The 26,388-nt window shown below is 54.1% G+C and overlaps 1 protein-coding gene across 2 annotated transcripts in view; it reads right to left on the reverse strand.

Annotated features, from left to right (window-relative positions):
- PDE2A (phosphodiesterase 2A) overlaps positions 1-26,388 on the reverse strand; it is an 89,827-nt gene that overhangs the window by 11,018 nt on the left and 52,421 nt on the right. For both annotated transcript variants that reach the window (XM_064492669.1, XM_010989179.3), the window contains exons 3-13: positions 20,283-20,372; positions 16,672-16,760; positions 9,147-9,256; positions 8,346-8,401; positions 2,955-3,014; positions 2,155-2,308; positions 1,879-1,931; positions 1,607-1,681; positions 1,472-1,513; positions 865-933; positions 463-593 (exon numbers count right to left, since the gene is read on the reverse strand). In XM_064492669.1, the coding sequence (XP_064348739.1) occupies positions 463-593; positions 865-933; positions 1,472-1,513; positions 1,607-1,681; positions 1,879-1,931; positions 2,155-2,308; positions 2,955-3,014; positions 8,346-8,401; positions 9,147-9,256; positions 16,672-16,760; positions 20,283-20,372 (929 nt within the window). The remainder of the gene's footprint in view (positions 1-462; positions 594-864; positions 934-1,471; positions 1,514-1,606; positions 1,682-1,878; positions 1,932-2,154; positions 2,309-2,954; positions 3,015-8,345; positions 8,402-9,146; positions 9,257-16,671; positions 16,761-20,282; positions 20,373-26,388) is intronic.

Genomic DNA, 26,388 nt, shown 5'->3' on the forward strand with positions numbered 1-26,388 from the left:
TCTAAAGACCCTCAGCTTAGCCCAGTCCCCACGCCTATCCCCTCAAGCCATTGTCCACTGTGTCAGTGATGCTCTGTAGGTCCCAGCGAGTCCACCCATCCCAGAGCTCACCGCCCCTCCATCAGGCAGTTCCCAGAAGAAATGCTAAAACAGTGGATGGCAAGTTGGGGGAAGGCCAGTGCCTAAAAGCAGATAATCTGAACTGCAGGAAGTGGGCAAAGAGAAGGGGATCTCGCTTGGACTCTAAAATGATTTTACATAAGCCAAAATGGGTGATGGAGCAGTGGGCAAGGGTCTATCACACCCATAATCCGACAGTCTCTTGCACAGACAAACCATTCAGCCCACCACTGCTGGAGTAGTACCCTCTCTCCAGTAGCCTTCTTGAACTGTTACTCTAGTCCAGCCCTGCCCAGCCTCTCAGCTCCGTCTCCTGAGCCACGTCACTCCGCCCAGACTCACAAGTCTCCTCCGAGCTTGTTGAAGGCGCAGGCCAAGGCCACCACCTTGTCAGTGGCCCGGCTGATGACAGGGACACAGAGCATGGCCTGCACCTCACAGCCCAACATGCTTTGTAGCTGCTGCACATCCTCCTGCAAAGGGGAAGCAAGGGAGAGGTGAGTGAGGGAAGGAGGGAGAAGGTATGCTGCCCTCCCCCATCCCCCATCACACTCTGCAACAGGAGGGGCTGAAGGACTCATGCAGGGTGAGGAGTGCTATGACACTGGGGTGGGATGGGAGAAAGTCCTGAGGTCTTGTCTCCCCCATTTCTAGGCTGCTCTGGCCCAGAGACCCTGGCTCTGGGGACTGGGCAGTGGGCTCTCCTCCTGTCTCCTCCCCTGGCCCAGCCAGGCCATGGCTTACAGAGATGAGATCCTTCAGCTGGATAGACTTCTTGTTTTTCACCACCTGGCCCAGGTGTCCTGTCGTCAACTGGGGAGTGAGGAGAGCCAGTCAGGGCCCAGTTCTCCCCAAAATCAGGTGATCTCCGGACCTTCCCCTCGCCAAGTCTGGAAGTTTCAACTACCTCTTCAGCCAGTCCAAATGATGGATGGGGTTAATACTGAGGAGTGGGGGTGGGGTAAGGGGAGGGGAGTAGGCTCTTGACCAGAATCCTCTATGGAGGACTTGAGGGTCTTCCCTAACCAGGGAAGAGAAAAGCAGAATCCAAGGATTCTCACTGATCTTAACAGATTCCAAGACAATCCAATCCAGAAATACTCTTAACAGAAGTGAATTGGCCCCAAGTAAGCCTTTCTGTAGACTGTGAGAGAGTTCTCCTAATGGATCCTGATTGTGCGAGGTTGTGGTCTCTCAGAACTTTTCTAAGTAGATCCCAAGTCCCAGATAATTCCATCAACTTCCAAGAGATTCTAGCAGATCCCAGTCTCTCTAGGCAGAACCCAGGAGTGCCTACATGGCTTTAACTGCTTCTGCAGACTCCAACACAGGGAATGGACACAAGACTCACCGGAAAGCTGATCTCTTCCTCCAGCACTTTATCTCCGATGACCTGATGAGCAGAGCGATGTGGATCAGTTAAAAGATGGGCAAGATTTTTCCTCTCAAGAGATCCAGGTCCCTTGCCCTACCCCGGGGCCCTCACCTTACAGGAAAGCTGGAGATTGTCCTCGGATACTAGCAGGAGGCAGCAGCGGGATGCCTGGGTTTCCTGCTGCAGCTGAGAAGGAACACAGCGATGGGCTGACCGCGGACCTGGGAGCACCCCCACTCCCCACCCTCCCGCCTTTCTGAGGCTCCTCAGATAGGTGGAGAAGAGAAGAGGGGTAGGACATCGTGGTCTGATCTGGGATGGAGGGCTCAAGGGGGCGTCGGTCCCTGAAGGGACACTGTGGGGGGAGGGGAACGGGGACTCACGTATTGGAGGACTTTCAGCTGCAGGGAAGAGGCATCCAGGTCGTAGAGTTCCCCTGCAATGGAGGGGCGCGGGTCAGAGAGGGACCACAGAGCGTCCCCAAGGGTGCGCCGCCTCCAATTCCACCCGTCTAACCGGCTCTTGATCTCCCGCTAATTGCTACTGGGGCCCGCCTCTGGCCGCGCCCCACCTTCAGGCCCCGCCCATCCCATGCCCTCTACCCCCGATCCAGGTTCGGCCCCGCCCCGCCCCAGGTCCCACCCAAGCCCGGTCCTCACCACACAGCTGAAGGATCTTTCGGTCTTGGTCTGTGTACTCAACCCCGCCCTTCTGGTCTCCCGCCGCCCCCTCTGGAGGATTTTGGGTCTCTTCCGGAGCCGTGCTGAGCCCGCGTTGCTGCAGGGCCTGCACCCTTTTCAGGGCAACCAGGGTCTGGGGCGGGCCGAGCGGTCAGCAAACCACACGCCCCACCTTTATCGTGCTCACTACCTCGGGACTCCTAGCCTTTGCTTGAGACTTTTCCCTCTGCCTGCAGCACCCATCACCCCCACCTCCACCCTCCCAGCCCACCTGAGTGTCCCAAACAACTCATCTCTCAGCGCTCCACCCTCCTGTGGGCTCCCACTGCCTCTGGAGCGTCCCTCGGTCCATGAACAGATAAGTTACAGGGTTGTCTCCACCCCAGCCCTCAAACCCTTACAATAAAGGACAGGATCAGATTTCTCTGTGTCTCTAGCACCCATGGGGAGACATAAGTTCTTGTTAAAAATCGCAAAATCATAAAATCTCAAGAAAGAATCACAATATCATTATGTAGATAGTCCTTCCTAAGTATTAACAAGGTATTTGATTGGCCTCATTTCACCAGTACCCTAAGTAGGTCAGTGCCATCCTTATTTTCATTTTCAGATGTGAAACTGAGGTTCAGAGAGGTTAAGTGACTTGCTCAGGGTCACACAGTCCAAAGTGGTGGACTGGAACCCAGGCCTGTCCAGCTCCTTGGCCAGATCCTTTTCCCATCAGTTGGGAGGAGGGTCTTCAGCAGCCCACATTTTGCCCTAGCCCTACTCCCACTCACATGCTTCTCCATGGCTTGCAGGCTCCGCTCTTCACTGTCACTCAGCTGGCCACAGTGCACCTGGAGGAAAGTGGGAGGGGAACAAGCTGTGACATTCCCTAGTCTCTTGTCTCTGCCGGAGTGCCCTCCCCATGCCCGGCACACACCTGTCCTCACCAACACATACACACTCCAGTCTGTGGGCCTCAATGATAAGCCTACCCTCTGACCAAGCAGATGACTCTGGGAAAATCCCCTCCTCCAGGAAGCCTTCTAGGGCTAATTTAAAGAAGTGGATATTTTCTGATCTCTGCCTTTTCAGTCACTGTCCCAAGAACAGCACAATCCAGATGTATAGTGAGGGAAGGAAGGTAATCTTGGACCCCTCTCCATCTCTCAGTCCACTCAGCCCTTCAGGCCCTGATTATGGAATCAATGGTATTGGTCTCAGCCTCTCAGCTCCATCCTTTCTGAGCTGGGATTTGAGCCACCCCAAAGCTGGGGTAGAGGAAGAGGTCCAAGATTTATGATGTATCTGCTCTGCCTAAAGAATTTGGGAGAATGGATGGATGAATGAATGAATGAATGAATGAAGTGCCTTGCCTTACATGTGATTCTCACCAACCTGTAAGGCAAGCCTTCACCTTGCAGGTGAATCAAGGCCCAGAAAGGTTGAGTGACTTGCCCAAGTCACAGAGCAGAAAGTGGCAGAGTTGGGACAGTACCACCCACTCCTTCACCTTCTCCGCCCTGACCTTTCCCTATCTGGATCCATTCTCACTACCATCCCCATCATCCTGTCCCTCTCCAACTTCCCGGTATCAGTCACCTGGAATCCCCTCAGCCCATCTTTCATACTTCGTGAAATCCCTTCCCTCAGCCTTGCTTGGGTGCTTGGCAAGGATAATGGGAGAGAGAGAGGCCCCACTGCAGGCCCCACCAGCAAGGCTCCCACTTTCGTCACTAGCTTCTGGCTCCTACTTAGAGCTGCTCACCACCTGCAGGGCTCCCCACAGTGCTTGCACTGGGGTCCCCTCCTTCATGCTACTTCCCCACTCAGCAGCCCCTGTCTGCCTCTGCTCTAGGTCCCCTGCCAGGAGCAGATGGAGTGGAGGAGGCCAGCAGGTTCTCAAGAAGCTCTCAGTCTGGCTGGGGTGGGATGGAGTGCGGGATGTCATGGGTGGGGCTGCAGAACTTCATACCTGGGAAGAAGCAGAGGGCAGACTGGGTGGGTGGGAACGTAAAGGCTGTGGGAGCTCAGAGGGGGAGGCTTCCAGAACTGGCACTAAAGCCTAAGGAAGACAAGCAGAGTCTGGAGGGGACATTGCCGGCAGGAGGCTGTCCTGGCAGTGCTGGGTAGTAGGTGGTATGGGGAGATGAGGACCTGGGCAGGGGTGGCGTCCATGGTACCACAGGGGGAGGGCCTTGAGTGCAAGCCTAAGGAATCGGACTTTTGCTTGATTGTACTGGGGATCCATGGCAGACTTTAGCATCTGCAGACCATGGTCTATGAGGCAAGGTGAAATGGAGGGAGCAAGACTGGAGGCAGGACATCCTGGAAGAGGCCTCAGCCAACTAGGATGGTGTTGAAGATTAAGCTCTGGGTGAGGCTCCATCTATGATTCCCATAGGACAGGTTGTCGAAAGAGGCTGGGGCATGGTTCATTTGCGTATGGTGTACAGAACCATGTTGGCATTTTACTGTTAGCAGATGGGGGAGGACATCGTTCTTGTTCCTTCCACCTGACTCATATCTCAGGAAAAGGGAAGGTTGGGACTCCTCTAGAGCTGTGGGGGCAACCAGTTCCTGGGCTGGCAAAAGAGCCTGGTCCTAGGACAGAGCTAGGAGACTGAATGAGGGCCTCAGGATGTGGAGGGGAGGAAGGAATCATGGAGCCCTCCTCCACCCACTAGACCTGCCCCTCCCTGCACACGCTCCTGGGCTGCCTCGGCCCATCCCCACCCAGCATGTGCATAAACACACTACACACTCTCATAGAGACCCTCAGCGCCCCTCAACACACACACACTCATAATTCACTGTCCCATAGAGATACTTAGGCATGTGCACACCTGCACACACACACACACACACACACACACACACACACAGTGGAGTCACAGACTCAGACATCCACACACCAACACTCACATGTCTACCATCCACACATTCACATGTGCACATTCATACCTGTACACAGGATATCTGAGTTCACAGACCTCAGAACCATGCACACACTTCTGCCCCTCACCAACATGATCACCAGTACACACACAGGGCTCTTCGCTCACTAACAGGAACACACACTTGAACCTACTCTTGCTAACCAGGGAGGAGGTCTGGGGCCCAGTGTGAGCACTCAAGTGTAGGCGCTGGGGCTGCAGAGAAGGTTGAAAGCCCAGCACAGCCCCCACCCCCTCACCCTCACCAAGTTCAACGTGGCTAGTCTCAGGGACACACCATCCCCATGGAAGGAGCTGCTGTAGCTGGCGCAGCTCAGGGGAAGAGTGAGCGCAAATCACAAATCAAATGCCAGAGACCAAGGGCTGCCTGCTCCTCAAAGGGACTTATCATCCCAGAACTGAAGAACAGAGCCAAAGACTCTTTCCACAGAAAGAATCTGCAATCAAGGCACCTCAAGCTGCGAGCTGCAGAGGCCCAGAGCTCAGCCAGGCAGCCCTGCACTGGACAGCTTATTCCTCAGAGAGCCCTCCGCTGACCCTGTCTCCATCAGGTCCCAATAGTCCTTGCAGGACCCCCTGGTTTCCTTGCTAGCACTTGCCATCACTTGCAATTCTCTCCTTAATTTGCTCACTCGTTTGATGTCCAGCTCCCCCACCCCTCCAGACCGTGTGGTCTGTGGAAGCAGGGCCTGTCTGGTCTGTCTTAGTCACTGCTGCTGTGTTCACAGCGCCAATGCCCAGTGCCTGGCAGTGCTCAAGAAATATGCCTTCAGTTGATGGATGGATGAGTGGAGGATGGAGGGATGATGAATACAAAAGCAGAGACTCGAAGAGGGGAATGGGGCTAGTTGAGGAAGGAGTTGGTGAGTCAACCCTCCCACCAGATCTGCCCTGTGGCACCCAACCCCATTACCCTCTAGATCCTCAGCCCTCAGGATCTGGTAGCAGCTGGAGGTCTGGGGCCACCTGCATGGACTCTCAGAGAATGTGAGACTCCTTGACCCCAGGAGCACGGGAGTGGAGCAGCAGGACGGGGTCTCTCAGATGCGTATGCATTGGAGAGGGGGTGTCCCACAGAAGAGCATTTCTACATGAGTAGGCTTCGAGGAGAGGCAGACCATAAATAATCCAAACACCTTTCAAAGGCTCTTCACTGCCCAGGGTATTTGAGGAGGTGAGGGGATGGTTATAGGGAACCTCTCCCCACATCAAAGCTACAGGTAGCATCTTGCTCACGAGCACGTACCCCACTCCTCAGCCTTGCCAGGATCACACTCTCCCCCCAGCACCCCACTACCCTGCCTCTGCTTGTGCTGTTCTTTCTGCCTAGAATATCTTTTCCCTTCTTCTCTACCTGTTCACCCCCTCTTCCATGCCCCAAAGCCCCCACTTAAAAGCTGCCTCCACTGTGAGGCACCCCTTAGAGCTCCAGCTCCAATAGTGCTTCTGCTGGCAGCATTTATTTCATTTGGCTAGTGGTGGTCTGAGGGTGACCCTGTCTTCCCCCAGACTGAGCTTCCAGAAGGCAGAAATGGGTCTGATTCCTCTCTCTGCCCCAGCACCTGGCCTGGGGCAGGGCCCAGAGCAGAATTTGGCTAGGGTGGGGTAAATTTAAGTGATCTGACCTACCCCCTTCCCAACACACACTCCCACTCCCCCCCCCCCCCCCCCCGCTCTCTCTCGCTCTCGCCTTTCCTACCCCCAGAAGGAGCCTGAAGCCTGGACTCCTGGCCGGACCGGAGCCACTGTGGACAATGGTCATGGCAACCATCCTCCTGCCCACAAGACAACAACCTTCCAAGCGTCTTCCCATTGCAGGAGCTGCTTCCCCACTGACCCGGCCCTCAGAGCCCCAACGCAGGAAGTTCTTCTCAGGACCCTGGCACCCCAAACCCTTTTCCAACACAGGTAGGCTACCAAGCCACTGCCACCTATCCACCACCTCCGCAAGGGATCAGCTCTGGTACAGATTGGGACTAAACGAGGGAAAGAAGCGCCTCTGAGAACTCGGTGCCGACAGCAGATCCGTTCCTTGAGAGGAACAGAAGCTGGGGTGGAGGAGCAGCTTGCGGGAGAAACCAAGGCGGCCGCGTCCCCCTCAGTAAGGCAGATGGGGCGCGGATGAGACCAAGCCAAGTACCCCTTTCTTTCCTCTCCTCTCCCTGCGGCCTCCCCTCACGCCCACCGCCCTCCCCCGCCAGCAGCTCCAGAAAGGTCAGGCGCCTCGGAAACCTTTAATGGCGTTTTAATGAGCTCGGCAGGAGTTCCCTAGGCGGGAGCACCAAGACCTCCTCATTTATCTGTCCGCGCCCCTACAGAAGTGGCGGCCGCCTCCGCGGAAGCCGATCCCCAATAATGGCGATCTGGCGGCGCTAACCCTTCGGTTCTTAGGACAGGACAAAGATTTTGAGCGCCCTCCTCCACAGGGGAGGAGGGACTGGAAGAGCCGCAGAAGTCCGCCAACGCAGCTAAACTCCGCTAACCCCTCCGCCTGAGGAGCCGAAAGCGGGGAGCTCCGCGAGGGGGCAGCAGAGAGCAAGGGGCGCCCTGGCCCGGGTTGCCCGCCCAACTACCCCCAGCAGCGCATCTCGCTTCCAGCTCAGGCCCCCGCCTTTCCGTCACCGGCCACAGGAAGCCTGCCCTGTTGCCTGGGGTCTGTCCCAACCTCGGACGTAGGTCTGGCTGGGGATGGATGCCCTCTCTGGACTCCCCGTGGAAGTCCTCTCTTCAAGCCCCCTAGCTCCAACCACCCCAATCTCTGATTGGCTTTTCCACACTGTCTCGGTCAGTGTCATATCTGCCCATCCCCCTTCAGTGTCTCAGTCCTTTCCCAACTCAGTGTACTCATGCCTTCTCAGGACACTGCCCCCAAGCCACCCTGGAGGATGCCAAAGAGAAAGCAAGCCAGGGCTGTGCCAAGGGCTCCATGGGGGATGAGAGTCCAGATGGGGCTTGTACATCCTGCTGCAAGTTGCTGACTGGACCAGCAACTTTGTCCTTCCCATTCAAGGTGGGGTGGAGGGCTCCTCCCCGACCCCTCCCAGACACCGTTTCCCCCAACTCCAGCCCAGCTTGCTGCTCTCAGCGTACGTACACACACACACACACACACACACACACACACACACACACACACACACACACACACACACACACACACACACACCAGACTCCATCCATGCTCCCAGCTGCTCTCCTCTCCCCCATCCCACCCACAACTGCTCTTACCAAGATGACAGCTGCCACAGCCCCGGCCTCCTTGTCCACCAGCGGTATGACCAGCACTGAGGGGGAGAGGGCAATGAGGTGGTCCTGCGGAGCCAGCGAGGCTCAGAGATACTGAGCTGGGACCCAGGGAGGGAGACAAAGACACAGACAGAGAGAGGCCAGGACAGAGACACAGAGAGACCCAGAGACCCAGAGAGACAGAGACATGGGTACTGAGGCAGTGATAAAAATGACCATAACAAGGACCCCTCACTTGACATCTTTCTCATGATCCTCCCAGCAACCCTGGGAGGTAGGGAAGCAGGTAAGGCTGAGCACCCCTATTCTACAGATTGGGAAACTGAGGTCCAGAAAGGGGAAGTGACTTGCCCAAGATCACACAGCAAGTCAGGTCTCCTGACTCCCAGTCTTGTGCACTTTCCACATCGAGACAGAGGACAGAGACCTAGAGAGACTGAGACACGAGGCAGAGAGACATGGCGGGCAGGGGGCATGGAGAGGAAGAGAAAGAAAAATAGACAGTGACAGAGAGGGCATGACAACACCTACAGCCCGTCTAGCCACTGGCACAAGCAACACCCCCTCAAGGTAGGTTCTGTTGTTCCCATTTTAAAGATCAGGAAATTGAGGCTCAGAGAGGTTAGTAGCACAATAAAGAGAGAATTAGATGGTGGGATTGCTAAAGACACAGAGCAAGAGGAAGAAGGAGACAGAGAGATGGAGACAGGGATAGAAGACAGATGAGATCTGGGGAGCAGGGGCCACAGTCCCCCCTGCCCATGCCCAGCTCCCAGCCCTTACCTTGGGTGTCAGAAGCCAGCGGAGCTGCCAGCCTGGCCAAGGGCTTCCCAGGCAGGTCCGAGGGGCCCAGTCCATTGCAGCCCAGCCGCTTCCCGGAGATCACAGCCTCTCTGAAAAAAGGAGACAATCCCACCTCTCAGTCCCTGGATCAGAGGAGGAGGCCCCAGCCTGGGGACACACAGCAGCTTAAGCCTGCTCATCTGCAAGGATCTGAACAAACTGACCTGCTGCAGGGTGGACATGAGGAGGGCACAAATAAAAGTGTTGACTCTGACCCTCCCATGTGGAGGGGCAGACAGCTACAGTTTGGCCTCTGGTGCCTCCTGCTGGTAGATATGGGAAAGGCACCTTCGGGGTCCCCCAGAGCAGGTAAAGCCAGGGCTCAGAGCTAGTCTGTCTGGGTCCAATTCTGCCAGTTATTACTTGACCTTGGGCAAGTGACCAAACCTCTCTGAGCCTCTCAGGGAGAACTAGGATGCAGGAGAGTAAAATCCTAAACATCAGCATCCTCAGAAAACCATTCTGGAACAACTTTCAGTGTTAAGCACAGAGGGGAACTCCAGAGATCATCGTCATAATTACAGTTTATTGGACATCACTATGTGCCACACACAGTCCAAGCAACTTACATAGATGAACTTGGAATTCCCAATGATCCCATGGATTAAATATTATCATCATTTCCATTTTCAGGTAGAGAAACTAAAATATGGAAAGGTTAAGTCAACTGTCCAAGGTTCCATGGCTTATAAGTGGTAGAGCCAGGATTTGAACACAGGCAGTTGGCACCAGAGCCCATCCTCCTAACTAAGACACCTGAATCTTCCTAAAGACCTGAGAAGGGTTGAGTCTCCAACAGGGAGAATGTCAAGGAGGCAAAGGGTGCCTGTGTGATGGGGGGAAGGGAAGTAGGAACTGAGACAGGGGAACTGAGCTGTAGGAAGGATGAGTTTCTCTCTGCCCTCACCGCACATACCACCCTTCCCACCGGCCTCTGGCTCCTCCTGCTTAATTAAGCCCCTGATTTTTCACCAAATGTCACTCCCTGATGATTAATTGTCCTGGGTTCTTCATCCCTCATGCTGCCTCCACTTAATTGTATTTGTGGAAACTGCCTGGCCTGGAGAGAAGAGAAGCTTGCAGGGGCTAGGACTCTGGAGTGTGCATGTGGGGTCACTAAAGGGGGCCCAGGAAAGGTCAAGTGAAGAAAAGAGAGGGGGCGGCCTGCAAGTCTCCAGATTAGGAGGTTACAGTTGCTAGGAAATCAAGGGCCAAAGAGGTTGAGCGTCTTAGTCAAGATCACGCAGCATTCTGAAACTGACCTGTTCCCTCCTGGCCCCTTGGTTCAGAATCTACAATAACCAGTGGTGTTTCTCATCTTCCAGCCCTCACACTGGAACTTTAGGCTCTGGTTCTGAGCTGCCAGTCACCCCAGGAAGGAACAGAGATCTAGGGTGGCAGGAGGCAACAGCAACCACGCGTCCTGGTGACTCAGTTGATAAAGACTGGGGCTTCATGGCAGCAGGGGGCTGGCCTTGGTGACCCTCAGCCAAACCCCTTCTTTTGGACCCCGCCCAGCCACTTGGCCTGAAACAATCTTGTTATCTGGCAGCCACAAGGTGGCGCTGGTCCCTGCATTGCTGGTCAGTGAGCAATGCTGCAAATTCATCCTGCTGACTCCCGACTCCCAGCTTCTCACCCACAGATGGGGCTACCTTGGCCTCTCCCTGCCTCCCTCCATGGCCCTGATGAAAGAATTGCCCTCAGCCTTTCTTTTCTTCTGCACAAAACTCCTCCTCTGTGCTCATGGCCTCCTGACTCTCCAGCCCCCACTCTCTTGAGCTCCAGACCCCAGATATCCAAAGGCCTCCTGGAGGTCCGCCTTGGGTGTCCCTGAAGTTGCCAAAGGCACCCAGTCCCAATCGGAACTTATCCTCTCCACCACTACTCCATAAATGAAACAACCATCCATCAAGTCCCCTGCGGCTCATCCACAAACTATCCTACCTGCCTCCCTCTTCTCATCTCTCCCATCCAATGGGTGAATCAGCTCCCACATCTCTCACAACTGCCCCCTGCTCTCCATTCCCAAGCCACTACCCAGCTCAGAGTCACGTCTCTTTGAACCTGCAGCAGACTCTCCCCTCGCCTCCTGCTTCCTCTCAAGTCCCTTAAATCCATCCCCCACACTAGAGCCAGAGCAAGTGTTCTCAACCAAAATACTTATGGGAACATTCTACTTAAAGTCCTTCATTCCACAGAGTATTTACCTGGGGTCCTTCTGGGTCAGGTTTGGTATTGAGGACTGAGATAAGAAGAGGAGTCTTGGTGTCACGCGGGGACTGACATACAGACTCACACTTGAGGGCAGGGATGAGGGCTCTTACAAAGGAAGGAAGAGTGGGTCCCAGCCTACCCAGGGGCAGTACAGAAGTGGGATCAGAGAAGGCTTCCTGGAGGAGAAGATGCCTGAGTTGAGTGCTAGAGGACAAGCAGAGGTTAACAAGGCAAATAGGAAAGGATGTGCAGGCAGGCGGAACTGCATGTGCAAAGGCTCAGAGGAAAGAAAGAGCGTGTGTCTGCTGGATGGTTTAACGGCAAGAAGGTTGATGCAGCTGGACATCAGGGAGCATGGCTGGAGAGGGCCAGGGCCCTGATGAGCTGGGCTTGATCCTGAGGATGGTGGGAGCCCCAGGAGAGACTTGAGCAGAAGAAGGTAAAGGTCAGGTTCAATTTAAGGCAGATCATGCTGCCTACTGAGTAAAAGTCTCACTAGAGAGGGAGAATCTGAGAGACATAAACCTGATGTCAGTGAGGGCCCCAGAGTCTCAGTGGTCCCTGGACAGCAGAGGAGAAGCTGGGCTGAGGCAGGTCAACCTTGCCTGGGTCCAGATCTTCCACCAAGTGCTGAGGCCTCCAAGGATCCTCCACCCTCAGCAGTCCCCAAACTGGGCACCTTGTTACATAACCTGACTTCCCCTGGCCTGGCCACATCCCACAGCCCCAGACAGGGCTGTGCCAGGCCATGCTCCCCTCAACCCACCCCTATAAGAGCCCTTTTCTTCTGCTTCACCCTTCCCAGAACTCCTGTTCCTCTGGAGGTTTCTAAGATGCCAGAAGGGAGAGGGGACTTGGAGGCTGAGTCCCTCCCACCCAAGTGGGGCTGGGGGTTTCACCCACTGCCCACACCCCCCAGGCCTTTCCCCTCAACTCAGAGCCCCCACCCTGCCTCCTCTCCTCTCCTGACTCCCCCACCCCCTGTCCCCGCTGCCAGGCTGATGCTGGGGGTGAAGGGATGCCAAAGCCCGGGACCAGCTGTTCAGGTTGAAGGCTAATGACTCGGCTCTTGGTGCCTGAGTGGTCATGGCTACCCAGTGAAGATAAAGACAGATGGGGACAGAGTGGGGAGAGCAACGGGCATGGATTTTATGACGGGTCCATCCCTTTAACAACTATTTGTTTAGTGGAGAGAGTAGAGGAAAAGGCTCTCTGTTGGTGAGGTCAATGGCCTGGAAAGAGTGCAGGCCAGGCCCTCTTCTGCTCCCCCAACCCCTTCTTAGGTGAGGCACCCCCCTCCCCTTTACTGAGCCACCCACCTCCCAGAGCCTCCACCTCACTCTGACCTTTCATCTCTCTTGCAGACGAATTATGATTCAGGCCAGGACCCGGACCCTCCCTTCCTTCTCCCCCTCCCTCTCCCAGAATGTGAGATTCCAGAGATGGGGACACACTACTCTCTGTGTCCCTTGAGACAAGTCAGAGGGACAGAGAGATGCTGCAGTGATGTGGACCAGGTCAGCTCTGAGGAAGAAATTTCTCAAGGTTGGGCCATGGGCCCCCCTCTCTCCCGAAATAGTAGAGGAGGGAGACACCAGCTGGGGCTGGGGTGGGCGTGTCTTCTCGGCAGCCGAAAGGCCCTGGATTTCACTGCACTCAGCAGCAAGTAATCAGAGGCTTTGAGATGGCAGGAGACACAATAAGAAGAGGAAGGCAGTAGGGGCTGGGGACTGAAATAGGCTGGGAGATTGAGGCGAGGAACCCAGAAGAGGGCAGTGAAGACTTTCAGGAAGCCCTTCATCCAGGCAGCCCTCCAGGATTTGCTCCCTCCAGCCCTGAGGCCTTCTTGCAGCCCTCAGGATTCAGAGCAAGACCAGCCCTCAGACATCTCAGTGTCCCATCTTCTCATCTCGCATAGATGGAGATGGACGCCCAGGGAGATTGCATGAGATTGTGATTGCAGACTTGCTGTCCTGGATCGCAGCTCTCTCCACCTCTAGCCCAGGGTTCTTCTTCTGGACAAACCCACCCCTGAGGGAGGCTGCTATGACCTAGACACATTTTCTGAAAACTGAATCCTCCTTAGTGCCAGGAAACTAGGGAGTGGGCCTCCTAGCAGCCCTCTGATGGGGCTGTGGCAGATCAGGGAAATGTGGGTCAGTGGGGATGGGGAAAGCACAGGGAAGGACTTTGCAGGGGAGGAGAGAGCCGAGCAAACACACGAGGCAGAAAACACAAAACAGAAGAGAAGGGAGGGGGCACTGGCAGGAGGGGTGGGGTAGCTGGTGGGGCTGCTTCACTCCCCATCAGCCCATCTCGGTCACCACATGCCTCCCCCCACCACCCTCAGCCCCTCCTCTGCCCCTTCCCCTGGGCCCTTATTTGTCTTTATGATCTGCCTCCACTTCACACCTGCTGCTGTTTGCCAGCCCCGCCAGCCCTCCAGAGTTTCCGGGAGGAGAACCCCACCACCACACACACACTGGGCATGGCCAAAACTCAGGCTCCACCTCAGCCCAGGGCCAGTGCCTAGTCTCCTGATGGGGCCAGAGCCACAAAGTTCACCTTTGGAAGGACCTTGTACCCTAAAATACCCATTTTATAGAAAAACAGATTGAAGCCAGAAGGGAAGTAATTTTCTCAAGGTCACCCAATGAGTAGATGTGTTGGGACTTGGAGATGGAGAGCAACCAGCAATCATTAAGCTCCTACAGGGAGCTGGGGCTGGGGAATAGCTCCGCGGCTGAGTGCATGCTTAGCATGCATGAGGTCCTGGGTTCAATCCTCAGTGCCTCCATTAGAAAAATAAAATAAATAAGTAAAGATAAACCTAATTGTCTCTCCCCTAAAAAATAAACAAATAAAAATACTTAAAAAAAAAAAAACTCCTACTGCGTGCTGGCATTGAGCTAAGCACTCGGCATCTGTTACCTCAAGCCAATAGACAGAGCCCACTGTTATCTCCATTCTGTGAATAAGAAAATAGGTTTGGAAGGGGACACAGTGAAGCAGAGATGGGGCTGGGTTAGAATCCAGGCCTGTCTGACTCCCACTGGAGTGCTCTTCCCTCTTCCATGGACCTCTGCCCCAGCCTTAGCCAAGCAGGTGGGCTCGCCACCAGACACATGAGGGTGGGAGGGATGGGAGGGTGGGAAGGTGGGAAGGTGGGCAGATTTTGGAAGATAGGACTGGCCAGAATCTTCACCCCATCCTTGCTGATGGGATTCCCCCACCCACCACCTGCCCCCTCTGCCTCCTCACTGCCTTGCCTCCTCCACCTCCTGGGATTTCTGAGCCCTGTCTCCCAGCAGGCACTCTCCTCCCCATCTCCACTCAACTCTCTGCTAATTGCATTGGAGCATTCACTTTTAATTGCCCTTTTTTTTGTACCTTTTTCAAAGGCTTTACTAAGTCTGAAGTGGCTGGGGGTGGGGATACTGAAAGGGCTACTGAAGCAGAGGCTCTGAGCCCCCTCAAAGATACCTGGACCACAGCCCTCCACCCCATCCCACACCCCAGCTCACGGCAGAAAGCCTACTAGGAGCATCTCAGGCTCAGAAGGAGCAGAGCAGACCTTACAGGACACTCCCCTCCTGCCATCTGAGCCCACAGTCCTGCATCCCTCTCTCAGGAGGGCCTTCCCAGCTGCTCTGAGGAAACTTCCTGGATGGGGAAAACTTATATTATGCCAAGTTCTTGAGGATGAGGGGTGAGGGTACAGGCTCAGAGGAGAAAAGGGAGAAAAATTATAGCAATTATAACAATTTTTTCCCTTAAGATTCCAAAGAACTTCCAGCCCTATCCTGCCATCTTACAGATGGGACACTAGAGGCCACAGAGGGATATGGCTGGCTTGGTTCACACAGTCCTCGAGGGGAGGAGTTGTCAGGAGATGCTGCAGGGGAGAGTGTCACCCATCACTCGCCCCATGGGAGAACAGGAGGTGGGAAGGCTCTGAGCTATCAGAGGCTCTAGCCCCTTCCATGGGGAAGGGCCAGGGGAGAGAACAGCATCCAGGAATCTAGGGTTCCAAGTGCCAGGAGGGGCCTCAGGATCCCCAGCATCCCCAGCATCAGGACTTCTGGCATCTCCAAACAGCAGTTCCTTCTATGGCCTCTGCAAGAAGTGAGCAGCTGGCCTCAGCTGCTACCTGAAACAGCCACATCCCTGACTGCTTGGCCGGCTAGAGTGAAGTGCTGCCTTCTGGTAACACCCCTACCAGTGTCCACTCAGCCCTCAGCTCCCAACCCTGTGCTCCCTGGACCTACAATCGCCCTGCAGTGCTTAGAAGGCAGTGAGCATGTCCTCTGTGGCCTGCCCTCCTCCGGACCAGCACTCCTGCCTGTCAACACTTTCTTGTCGGACAAGTTCCACTTCCCTTCACTGTTCCCTGGACAGCCAGGAGACTGCCCCAGACCTGGCTCTGTCTCACACCAAGTATGTGACATTGGATACGTCTCACAGTGTTCGCCCATCTGGAAATCTGAATTCAGTAGGCTCAGAAGGGTCAGGGGATGAGAGGGCACTGAGCCCATGATCCTAAAGTTAGTGATTCCAATGTTCTATCATAATGAAAATAAAGCCAGACATTTAGCATTCATTATAGATACAGTTTTAAGCACTTTACATGTGTTAAACACATTTAATCCTTCCAAGATTCCTCCCATAATAGTACTTTGAGATAAGTACTATTATTATTACCATTTTACAAACAAGGAAGCCAGGGCACAGAGAAGTCGAATACCTAGCCCTCGGTAGCAAATGGGAGATGGGATTTGCACCCAGGCAGTCAGTCTCCAGAACCCACAGCGGGATACTGCCTCTGATCTCGCTGTTCTCAGATATGGAGTTGACACTGTGCGGTTCCAGCATTCTATGATTCAGAATTCTGTGATTCTGTAAGAACCTCCCAGGCAGTTTCTCGTAGCCTGCTGGGGTTCTGATAAACTGTAGCCCCAACATTCTGAGATTCAGCTCTGAGGAAGCTGCAGCAATTCTAAACAGCTCTCTAGGAGAAAACCTACCACTTGGCACTTTCCTGTGCCGTCCATGCCTCCAAAACAATAAAAGAGAAGACATTGCTTCTCCCCTCCATGCTGGAGTCAGTGACCCCAGCTAAGGAGCCCCACCTGGCAGGGAGGCTGAGGTCAAGGTCAGATGGGGAGGGTCAGACCAGATGACCTTGGAAGGTGCCCTAGACCTGAGACCCTTGACTGTGCAAGAAGGCAATGGGTGGAGAACAGCTCACCGCACTTTCCCCTCCTGGGGCAGCTCGTGGAGTGGCTCCTCACACACCAGCCGGGATTCTTGGTCCAGCAGGTAGGTGTAGACAGTCTCCTAGGACAGAAGGCACTCATGAGACCCTGAACAGAGGCCCTTCCAGCAGCCTACTTCCAGTCTGACACAGGTCTGGGTAACCAGGTCACAGACTCCCTGGGACCGGGCTCAGGCAATCTGTTTGTTTTTACTCGCCAGTGATTCTAAGTGCAGCCAGGGTAGGAAAACTCCCTTATGACCTCAGCACCTCACTCTCTTCTTGGAGGGGTTCCGAGCAGGCAATGATCCATGACCCTCCTGGCTCTTCTTACCCATCACCGCACATCCAAGGCTCTGGGGAGGGGAGGGTCTGAAGGGCTGAAGGTACAGACAGATCTGCACCCCACCCCCAACCCTGGAATATTTCTGTGCCGTGACTCCAAACTGGGCAAACAATAATTGAGCATCCACTCTGGGCTTACTGAAGGAGGGGCTCAGAACATGCTGGAAGCTTCCCTACTACCTCAGATACACAAACAAAGCTACAAGAAATCACACACTGTGACCCAAGCCAGGAGGGCTTCCTGTAGGGAGCATTTTTAACACTGTAACTGAAAGGGGAATTAGACACATTCAGAGAGTGGGTGAGGCACAGAAGAATGGCTTCTGGACCTAGCAGCAGGCGTGTAGGTGTAAAGAGCACAGAGCATTTATAGAATTGACAGTGGGGGCAGAGGGTGCAGGAGGTGGGCTTGGGGTCAGCAAGTGCTGAGCTGGAAGGGAGCCGGGGGAGGGTGTTGGGCGGAGGGGGTCGCTGCCGGGGAGGGTCTGCTGCCGGGGAGGGCGGGTCTGGTGAGTCCAGTGAGACAGGAGCTGATTTGTATTTTGGAATGATCACATTCCAGAGTGAGATCAAAGCTCTGTTTGAAGCATGTCAAATCTGCAGCTCATCGATCTGCCCTCCCCAAGGGCCCAGAGCAGTCTTGACAGAAGCAGTTGCCCTCACTGACTCACAGGTGAAAACCCACATTCCCTCCAAGCAGGTCTGTCTCCAGTTAGGGACCCACAACCAACACAGCCTTGCAGAGTCTCCACTACCCATGCTGTATGTGATGAGGGAGACCCAGATGCTCAGCAGAGACCCTCCCCCAAGCCAGGGGGCACCCGCATGCCCAGCTAAATATCTTGAGAGGCGTTGTTTTCTCAGAACGGAGGACTCTTCTCTCTGCTGACTGTATCAGGGAGGGCTTCTGGAGGAGGTGACATTGGCGCTAAATGTTAAAGGCTCACCCTCAGTAAGTGGGGAATCCTTCTCAGCAGGAGCAGCTGCCTTTCATGACTATGAGAGTGCACAATCCTGCCAGCCACTCTGGTTGCCTTTGGCTGTCTCCAGCCACCCCAACCCTCTCCCAGCCCCAGCCCTACTTCCAGAGAACCTGAGCCAAGCTCAGTGGTGGCGTGGGCTGGGAATGATAGGGCTTGAGTAGTGAGAAGGGCAGACACAGGCAAGGCCTGAAGCCCCCTTGTTCCCCTGGGTGAAGGTCTAGTTGAGAGTTCAGGGATGCAGAAATTAGTGAGGAGGAAGCCACCCACACTTCATCTCTATCCAGCCTCCTTCTTGTCAATCAACCGTTTAAGCAGCCTGGGAGGGGCCTGAGGGATGTGGCTCCCCAGAGAGGTTAAGAGACAACCCAGCAGCCAGGGTCACACAGAGAGTCCTGACCTGGCAGAGAGAGGGGTGGACAATTGAGGGTGGGGAGGCAGGGAAGACAGAGCCTCACTTCACTTCCGGGTGTCCGTCTGCTCCCACCCCCTCACTCTGGGTTAAAATTAGCCGACTTTGTTGGAGGGAAGGAGGGAACCATTTCAGACACATCAGCACCATCTGCATTTGCGGCTGCCTGCCACAATGGGTGCTGATGAGAAGCCAGGTGCCAGCGGCTCCCCTCACTGGGGGTGTAGGCAGACCCCTCCCCGGGTCCCCAACCTTCCCTGGGGGCAGGGCAGACCTCCCATCTCCCTGCCCCTCTTTGGAGGGCTGAGTCCCTCCATGCAATCAAGACAGGGCTCCCCAAAGTCAGGGCTTCCCCAGCTCATACAGGTCTCCTGGATATGCCAAGGCAGACATTTCCCACTGTCCCAGGAACCTAGTCACCTGGACCAGAGCTGTCTTCCCAGCTCCCAGCTTTGGGGATACAGTGAATCCAGTCCAGGGCATCTAAGCTGGCACAACCACCAGGCATCCTGCCTCTGAAGACCCAGACAGTTACCTCCTCCTCCCCACTCCCAGGGCAGCCTTATAGAAGCTGACCTGCTAACCTCTCCACCTCCTCCTTTCCAGATGTTTCTCCACCCCAGCCAGATGATGCCTCAGTCCCATCTCCGGAAGGATTTATTTTGGGAGCCAACATACCACCCACTTCCTACCAATTTCACACTCAGTAAAGCTCACTCATTAGCCCTCCTCCTGGGCTCTGAACTTCCAGGAGGTTTTGAGACAGCAGAGCTGAGGAGAAAGAATGCGGGTGCTTAGGGGCCAAACCCCATTTGTTCCTGTCTTGCTGTGTGACCTTGGGGGAAGTGCCCTCACTCTCTGGACCTCAGGTGGCTCATCCATAGAGCAGATTCAGACACAATAGGCTCTGCTGGAGGGGGCTTGGGGAGGGGCTCAGTTCCGAATTAGTCTTATTTCCTGGAGTGGAGGCCATTCTTGGCTGGTGTCTTAAGTAGGAGAGAGGACATTCCAGGCTATGGGGACTCAGTTTATCTCCTCCTCCAGGAAGTCTTCTGTGCCCCTTAGGGTAAGTTAGAGCCCTCTGCCCCAGACTGACAGTCCCCTGCTTCCCTCTATTTGGCACAACTCAGACACCGCTGCTTTGGGCCTTGAGGGCCAGTTTGTCCTTCCTACTACCTAAGGGATGGACAGTGGCCACAGGAGCCAGATTGGGGAATGGCCTAGGGCAGCTGAAGAGAAGCACAGTCCCCTTACCAAGGCACTTCTGGCCCAGGCAACCATGTTGACCAGGTGATCATGGGCCCAAGCAACCACCCTCCACCTGCCCCCAGTCTGCAACCTCATCCATGGTGTTGGATGGGTCAGAGAGAAGCTTAAAGGTTTTTAGAGATCATCTTGTCCAGCCTCCTGTCTCCAGGCAGGAAGCTTTAATTCGGCATGAATCCATTCATCAAGGCTGAGCCCCATTCCAGCACCTCCCAGACCTGGCATCAAGGAAATTTGTCCACATATCTACTCTCAATCCTTCCTGCTGTACATATTCCAAAGTTCCCCTGACTCCACTATGTCTTAGCTCTAATCCTAGGTGAATCCATTCCATTATCTGAAACATGATCTTTCCAATAAGTTCTAAGTCCCCTTCTGTCCCAGACATTCCAGGATTCCTATATAAATTCATTCTTTGGGGCTTAGCTTCAGCCCTCTTCCTCCAAGAAGCCCTCTCAGAACACTAACCCAAACAATTCACTTCCCTTTAAGAGTCCTCTGGACAGGGACCCTGCCTTTTCCTTTCTTCTCAACCATGTGGTTACAGCAAGGAGCAAGGCAAAGGTTTAGGGGGCAGGGGAAGTGGGGGGCAAGGCACCTACCACTTTGGGGAGCACCTCTGACAGGGCCTCCTTGACAGCCTGTTGCAAGCCTGCAATGTCGATGACGGAGCCCAGGCTCAGCAAAGCATCCTAGAAGAGAGGAAAGGGCAGTGAGGGCCTTTGCTGGGCGGGCCAGGGCAGTTCCCCTGGCCCAGGCAGCTGTGAGCACAAACTCCCAGCTGAAACCAGAGGCCACAGTTCTCAGACACTTGAATCTCAGGATCTTAGGATCTCAGAATCCAACCAGTCTTAAGGCCATAGAACGTCCAAGTGCCCTTATCTTATAGATGGGCCAGGGACTTAGCAAAGAACTCACTGTGAGTCAAGATGTCGAGTCTAGATTAGACCCCAGGTCTCTTGTCTTTTAGCCAAAGATAACTCTGGCATAGTAGGGAAAGCACAGGCTTCCACATTAATACAAAGCAAAACAAGCAAACAAAACTCCCCAAATTTGAGTCCTAGTTCCACTATTATTAGCAGTTTGCATCTTGGTCAAGTCACTGAGCCTGTCTTCTGTCTGTATGGGGGAACACTGAAGCTATCTCTCCGTACAGGGTGATATGAAGATAAAATGAAACTGAGTCCTAGGAGTGTCTCACAGAGTACCCACATGGCATAGGTGCTCAGCCAAATGTTTGCTGAATCTGGGTCCCATTGGCTTTCCCAAAGAGGGAGGTGGCCTCATACAGTCTCACTTTTCAGCCTAGTGAGGGGCCGGGAATAACAAGAGTCCAGGGGGTGCCTGAGCCCACAAGATGCGAGAAACACAGTTAGGCCAGCCTCCAGCAAGATAGGAAGGGAAGGAGAAGACAGCCTTGACTGCCTCCCAGGCTTCCCATCCCAGGAACAAGCCTCGTCCTTGGAGAGCGGAACAGAGACAAGAAAGGTCCCTGCTTCTTGCTCTATTAACTTGGCCAGAGCCACAGGGATCAAAGAGAAAGGTAACGGAACAGAGGATCCAGGGCCAAGGCAGGATCGTGACTCATACCATCCATTCAGCCATGCCCTCCCCACTATCCCTGGAAGTTCTTTCTGATGTTTACCCTGGTGGATGGCTGGGTCTGTGATCATAAAGCAAAATGATTAACTGTAAGATGGAGGAGACATGGTGTGGCCCCTATTCCTATGAAAAAGACAAGAGGTTGAGGGTCTTAGTGGACTACAGGCTCAGCTCAGCATGCTCTGAGTGTAATTGTGGATGGTAATATATTAAAAATGCTGAAACTGTAGGCTGTACTAATAAAATTATGTTACTCTGAACATGTGAAAATGACAGTTCCTCCACTTTCCATAGGCTGATTAGACCATCTCCAGTGCATTGTGTCCCAGGTAAGGACACAATGAGACTCTTTCAGAGGAAGTGACTCATGTAAGAAGGGAATTGGAAACCAAGTCCTGCATGTGACTAAGACTGGAGAGCCCCGGGGCTCCTAGCTGGAAGCAGAGCCAACCCAGGGGTCTCAGTATTTGACTACAATATCTCAGGCTTTTCTGGGCAGGGAGACTGGACTCTGTGGCTCCAGGGACAGCCTGGAGACCCATAGGATTTCTCAGGAGGCTGGCCTTGGCCCAGTGGATCGAAGACCTTCTTCCAGGCAGAGCCAAGCTACACAGGCAGAGGCCATCAGGAGAAAGAGAGGAAGTGAGCTCCCCATAACTGGGGGTGTGCAAAAATGGGCTAGATGCCCATTTTTCAGAAAGGCTGCAGAGGGGAGTCCTGCATTGGGATCCAGATGAAGCCTGGGGTTCAGACTTCAGCTCCAGATTTCACCCTTGCATCTTCTTGGCTTCAGCTTCCTCCCCTAACCCCGCTCCCACCCAGTCTTGTTTTCCAGGATTGGGGGCAGCAGGGGGCTTTCTCCCTGAATGCTCACTTGGCATTGATTTTCCCCACCCCCAACACATTTTGGTCATGGAGATGGATCTCTGTCCTCAGCCATCAGAAGCTGCTGATTCCCAACAATACAATCCCCAAATTGGATTAATGTTCCTTTAACCTTTAGGCACTGCTCATCACAGTTCACACAAACTCAGCACCACACATACTCTGCCACACAGCCACAGACCTTCCCATCTTTGCAGAAATATCCCAGCCTGCCTTCAGATACCTTCCAGGTACACATACAGAGTCACACAGGCACAGGTACTTCCTTATGGAGTCACAGGCCAGGGCTCAGTAACACCTGCACACACAGTATACATGTGGGCTATTGTGGCCTTTTGAGATCAATTCTGCAGACTAAAGAGGGGAGGAAGAGCTGATGCCCCAAATAATCCCAGAGTAAAGTCTGCGAACCCAAGCTCCTCAGACTGGGGTTCCCAGGGCTGGTCTCCAGAAGGTGGTGCTGGTTTATGTCTGTTCCTGCCTGGAGGCAGCAGGGATGGACAAGCTGAGACCTGAGGGACCCCGCCCTCCAGTGGAGTTTGATATGTGTTGTGGTGTGGAAGTTGGAGAAGAGGGGCCAAGGTGATGTAGTAAGCGCTGATGTAGGGGAAGAAATTTCTCAAAGCCACAGTCTTAGGACAGCTAAGTCTCCCCATTTGACAGATGAAGAAACTAAGGCTCAGAAAGAAGCAGTGCCCCACCTGTGGTCAGCCAGCTGGTCAGGACAGAGCCAGGTCCAGAACCCGAGTCTCTGGATCTCCAGCCACTGTCTTGTTCCTGCTCTGCACCCGACCCCCCCCCCCCCCCCCCCGAGCTCCCTCCCCAGGGGGCTTAGAGAGAATAGTCTGTCCTTTGTTCTCATTGGTGGTTCCTCGACCTGCCCTTTACTTGGATTGGGGGATGCCCTGACCTGTCCTTTACTGGAATTGGTAGGTGCCTGTCTGGCCTTTGTTTGGATTGGTCAGTTTTCTGTGACTCCTCAGGCTAAGGGCAGGATAATGGCGGTGAGTGGGGGAATGTGAAAGGAAACTTGGGGAGAGTTGGGAAGGCAGCAGGGAGGGAGCCTGAGTGGGCTGAATGCAGACCTGGCCGATGAAGCCTGGGGCTCTCTGCCTGGCAGCCTTCTGTACATACACCTCTTGGCCCTGCCCTGCCTGCCCCAGGGGTGGGGGATGTTGAGTGCAGGAATCACAGCCACTTCATACCTGGCCCTCCAAGGGGCCTTCAAGGCTTGGTCGCATGCCAACTTTTCCTTGAATCTTTCCCAGATCTCAAAGCAACCTCACCTCTGCTGTATCAACTCAGGAAGGAAATAGTTCAAATTCCAAAGCCCATGATGTGTGGGCTCAGAGGGCAGAGTAGCTGCCCCAGAGATGGAAGAAGAGAATCAGTGGGGGGCAGCTGAGAATGGGAAATGGGGAAATTCCCAATTTGGAGGCACAGGTGGGGAAACTAACAAGGCTCAAGTCAAAGGCTAGAATCCCAGAAATCTTAAAAAGATGAGGAAAGGAAAAGCACATACAGACCATGCCTACTCTCATGCACATCTATACATGTCCTGCGTACACATATTGCCCCCACACAAACACACACACACACGGATAAAAATGCAACCCTATGTACAATGCACACACAAATATGCACTTAGGCATACACACACACACACACACACACACGCACACATACACACACCGCCAAGCTCAGGGCTGGGTGAAAGGGGTCACATTTCCTGTCCTTGCCGCTTTTTGGAAAAACTGTCAGTATAAATATCAGCATAACAACCAGGCAATTTCCCAGACCGCAGAGGAGAATCTGTGGTATGCAGAAAAGAGCAGTGATTTCTAGTCCTGTCCCAGGTTGACTATAGAAGCCCTGTGTGGCCTTATCAGGCCCCATTCCTAGTCTGAGCCTCAACTTCCTCATTAGTAAAAATGGGTCCTTTCAGCTTGCAACAATATAGTTCAGTGGTTTTTGTTTTAACTCAGTGAGGATGGGTGGATGGATATGTGAATGGATGGAATGGTGAATAGATGGATGGATGGATGAGTGGATGGGTGGATGGGTGGATGGATGAGTGGGTGGATGGATGGATGGGTAGTTAGGTGGATGGAGCCTTCCTGCTTTCCCCAGCTCCCTACCTGCAGCTCTGTGGTCGGAGGTAGGTCCACTCAACACTATAGACAGTGCCACTCCTCACACACTGGTCTTTTACCCTGGGTACCGAGACAGGGGAGCCTGTTCTGAGTGAGGACGCCCCTGGAGCCAGCAATGGGGTTGGATCAGCCTCTCTGCACACATTTGGACAGGGGCTAGGGTCTGGACAAAATTCCTTCTAACTCCTTAAAGAATTATATGAAGCCAAGAGACCTTGTAGAGCCACCAGCACAGGGACTGATGCCCTTCTTGAGAGTCAGTGTCATTGTCACAAGCTGCTTTCCTGTCTTGTCTCCATGGGCCTCTATGTCTTTTCCTACCTCTATAAGCCCTCCTATTGCTCTCCCTACTGCCTGGAACTGAGAGCCCACCCCTCCCTCTCTGGAAGCCTCACAGTGCCCCCATGGTGGCCTAGAAGAAGCTCATAACATCAAATCCAATAGTCAGGTACCTTCTAAGAGTCAAACTGTGTTATTGAGACCAGCCATACACAATGATTAATCCAACTCTGCCTGTGCTAGGTCCCCTGTGCGGCCTGGGGTGGCGTGCCCTCCTCTCTCTCTCTGGGCTTTGGTGTCCCTTTCTCTAAAGAGGAGTCTTCTAGGGCCTTGGAGCCCCTCTCCCTCTCTATTCCTCTTTCCTTCCCTCTGGGGCTGTGCCCCTCTCTCAGGCTCTGTCTCCCTGAGTTCTCTGAGTGGGTCTCCCTCCTTCTCTCTAGGCCCCCCTCAGTCAACGTCCATCCCTGTCACAGGCTACTCTCCTGTCTCGTCTCCAAGAGTCTCAGCGTCTTGATGGGGGATGGTATAGCTCAGTGGTAGCATTTGCTTGGCAAGCACAGGGTCCTGGGTTCAATCCCCGGTACCTCCATTAAAAACATAAATACATAAACAAACAAACATAATTACCCTCTCCCCTACAACAAATTAATTAATTAATTTACAAAGGAAAAAAGAGTCTCAATTTTTTTTCCCCACTTCCAAATCCTCTCTCCTGCATACTCCTGCCCCCACCCACTCCTGTCTCTCCTGCCCACTCCTCCCCTAAACGTCCAAGAACTTGGGGAGAGAGCACCTGACACAAGATGAGCACCCACAGAATGAGGAAAGTCAGGAAGTCGGCCGTGATGGGAGAAATCAGGGGGCCAGGGCAGATGCCGGCTACACTCTTGCTTCTTGCCTCCTGTTCTGATGGGCACTATCCCTAGTCTCTTCTCTCCCCAGAGAACAGGGCCTTCAAGGGGAAAGGAGCACATCTGTCTGTGTGCCCGTGTGTGCCTGGTACTAGCAAGCCCATCTGCTCTGCCGGGGAGACTGGCAGAGCCCCTCCCAAAGGAGGCCTCCTGGGGGCTCTGGCCAGAGAAGCCCCCTTGGGCTGGACCTCGGACCCCCAGCCTAAGCCCAAGCACCCCAAGCTTACTCTGTGACTCTCACAGCCCTCGCGGCAGCATGCTGAGCCCTGTGGAGTCAGGGGCCAGCAAGGAAGCAGGAGAGGCGGCCCCTCCCCCTTCCTGCCCCACTCAGGACTGCCACGCCCAAGGAACGGCCCCCAACAGGCGCTGGTGCCTTAGATCCGGGGAGAAGAGCTGCCCAGGAGCGCTAAGATCTTGCAGCCCCAGACCTCCCCTCAACAAGGCTGAGCAGGAAAACAGAGGAAAGAGGCTTGGCGATCCTTGGGACACCTGATTTGAGGTAGCAGCAGGTGAGAGACCCAGGCCACAGATGGACAAACTTACATGTCAGTGCCCTGCTTGAGGGGCATCATGCTTTGGGGAAGAAAAGGCACCTTTCTCAAGTACCTACTGTGCGCTAGAGGTGTCCATCAGTAATTCTCAGACTTGAATGTGCACCAGAATCTCCTGGAGGGCTTGTTACCTACAGATTGCTGGCTCTGCCCTCAGAGTTTCTGATATGGAAGGTCTGGGATGAGGCCAAGAACTTGCATTTCCAACACAATCCTAGATGCTGCTGCTGCTGCTGCTGCTGTTGGCCCAGGGAGCACACTCTGAGACCCAGCAACACATGCACTCTCTCCAATCCTCTTATGAACCCTGGGAGGTGCCTGTTTTGA

The sequence above is a fragment of the Camelus dromedarius genome, chromosome 12 (genome assembly GCF_036321535.1).
Source record: "Camelus dromedarius isolate mCamDro1 chromosome 12, mCamDro1.pat, whole genome shotgun sequence".
NCBI lineage: Eukaryota > Metazoa > Chordata > Mammalia > Artiodactyla > Camelidae > Camelus > Camelus dromedarius.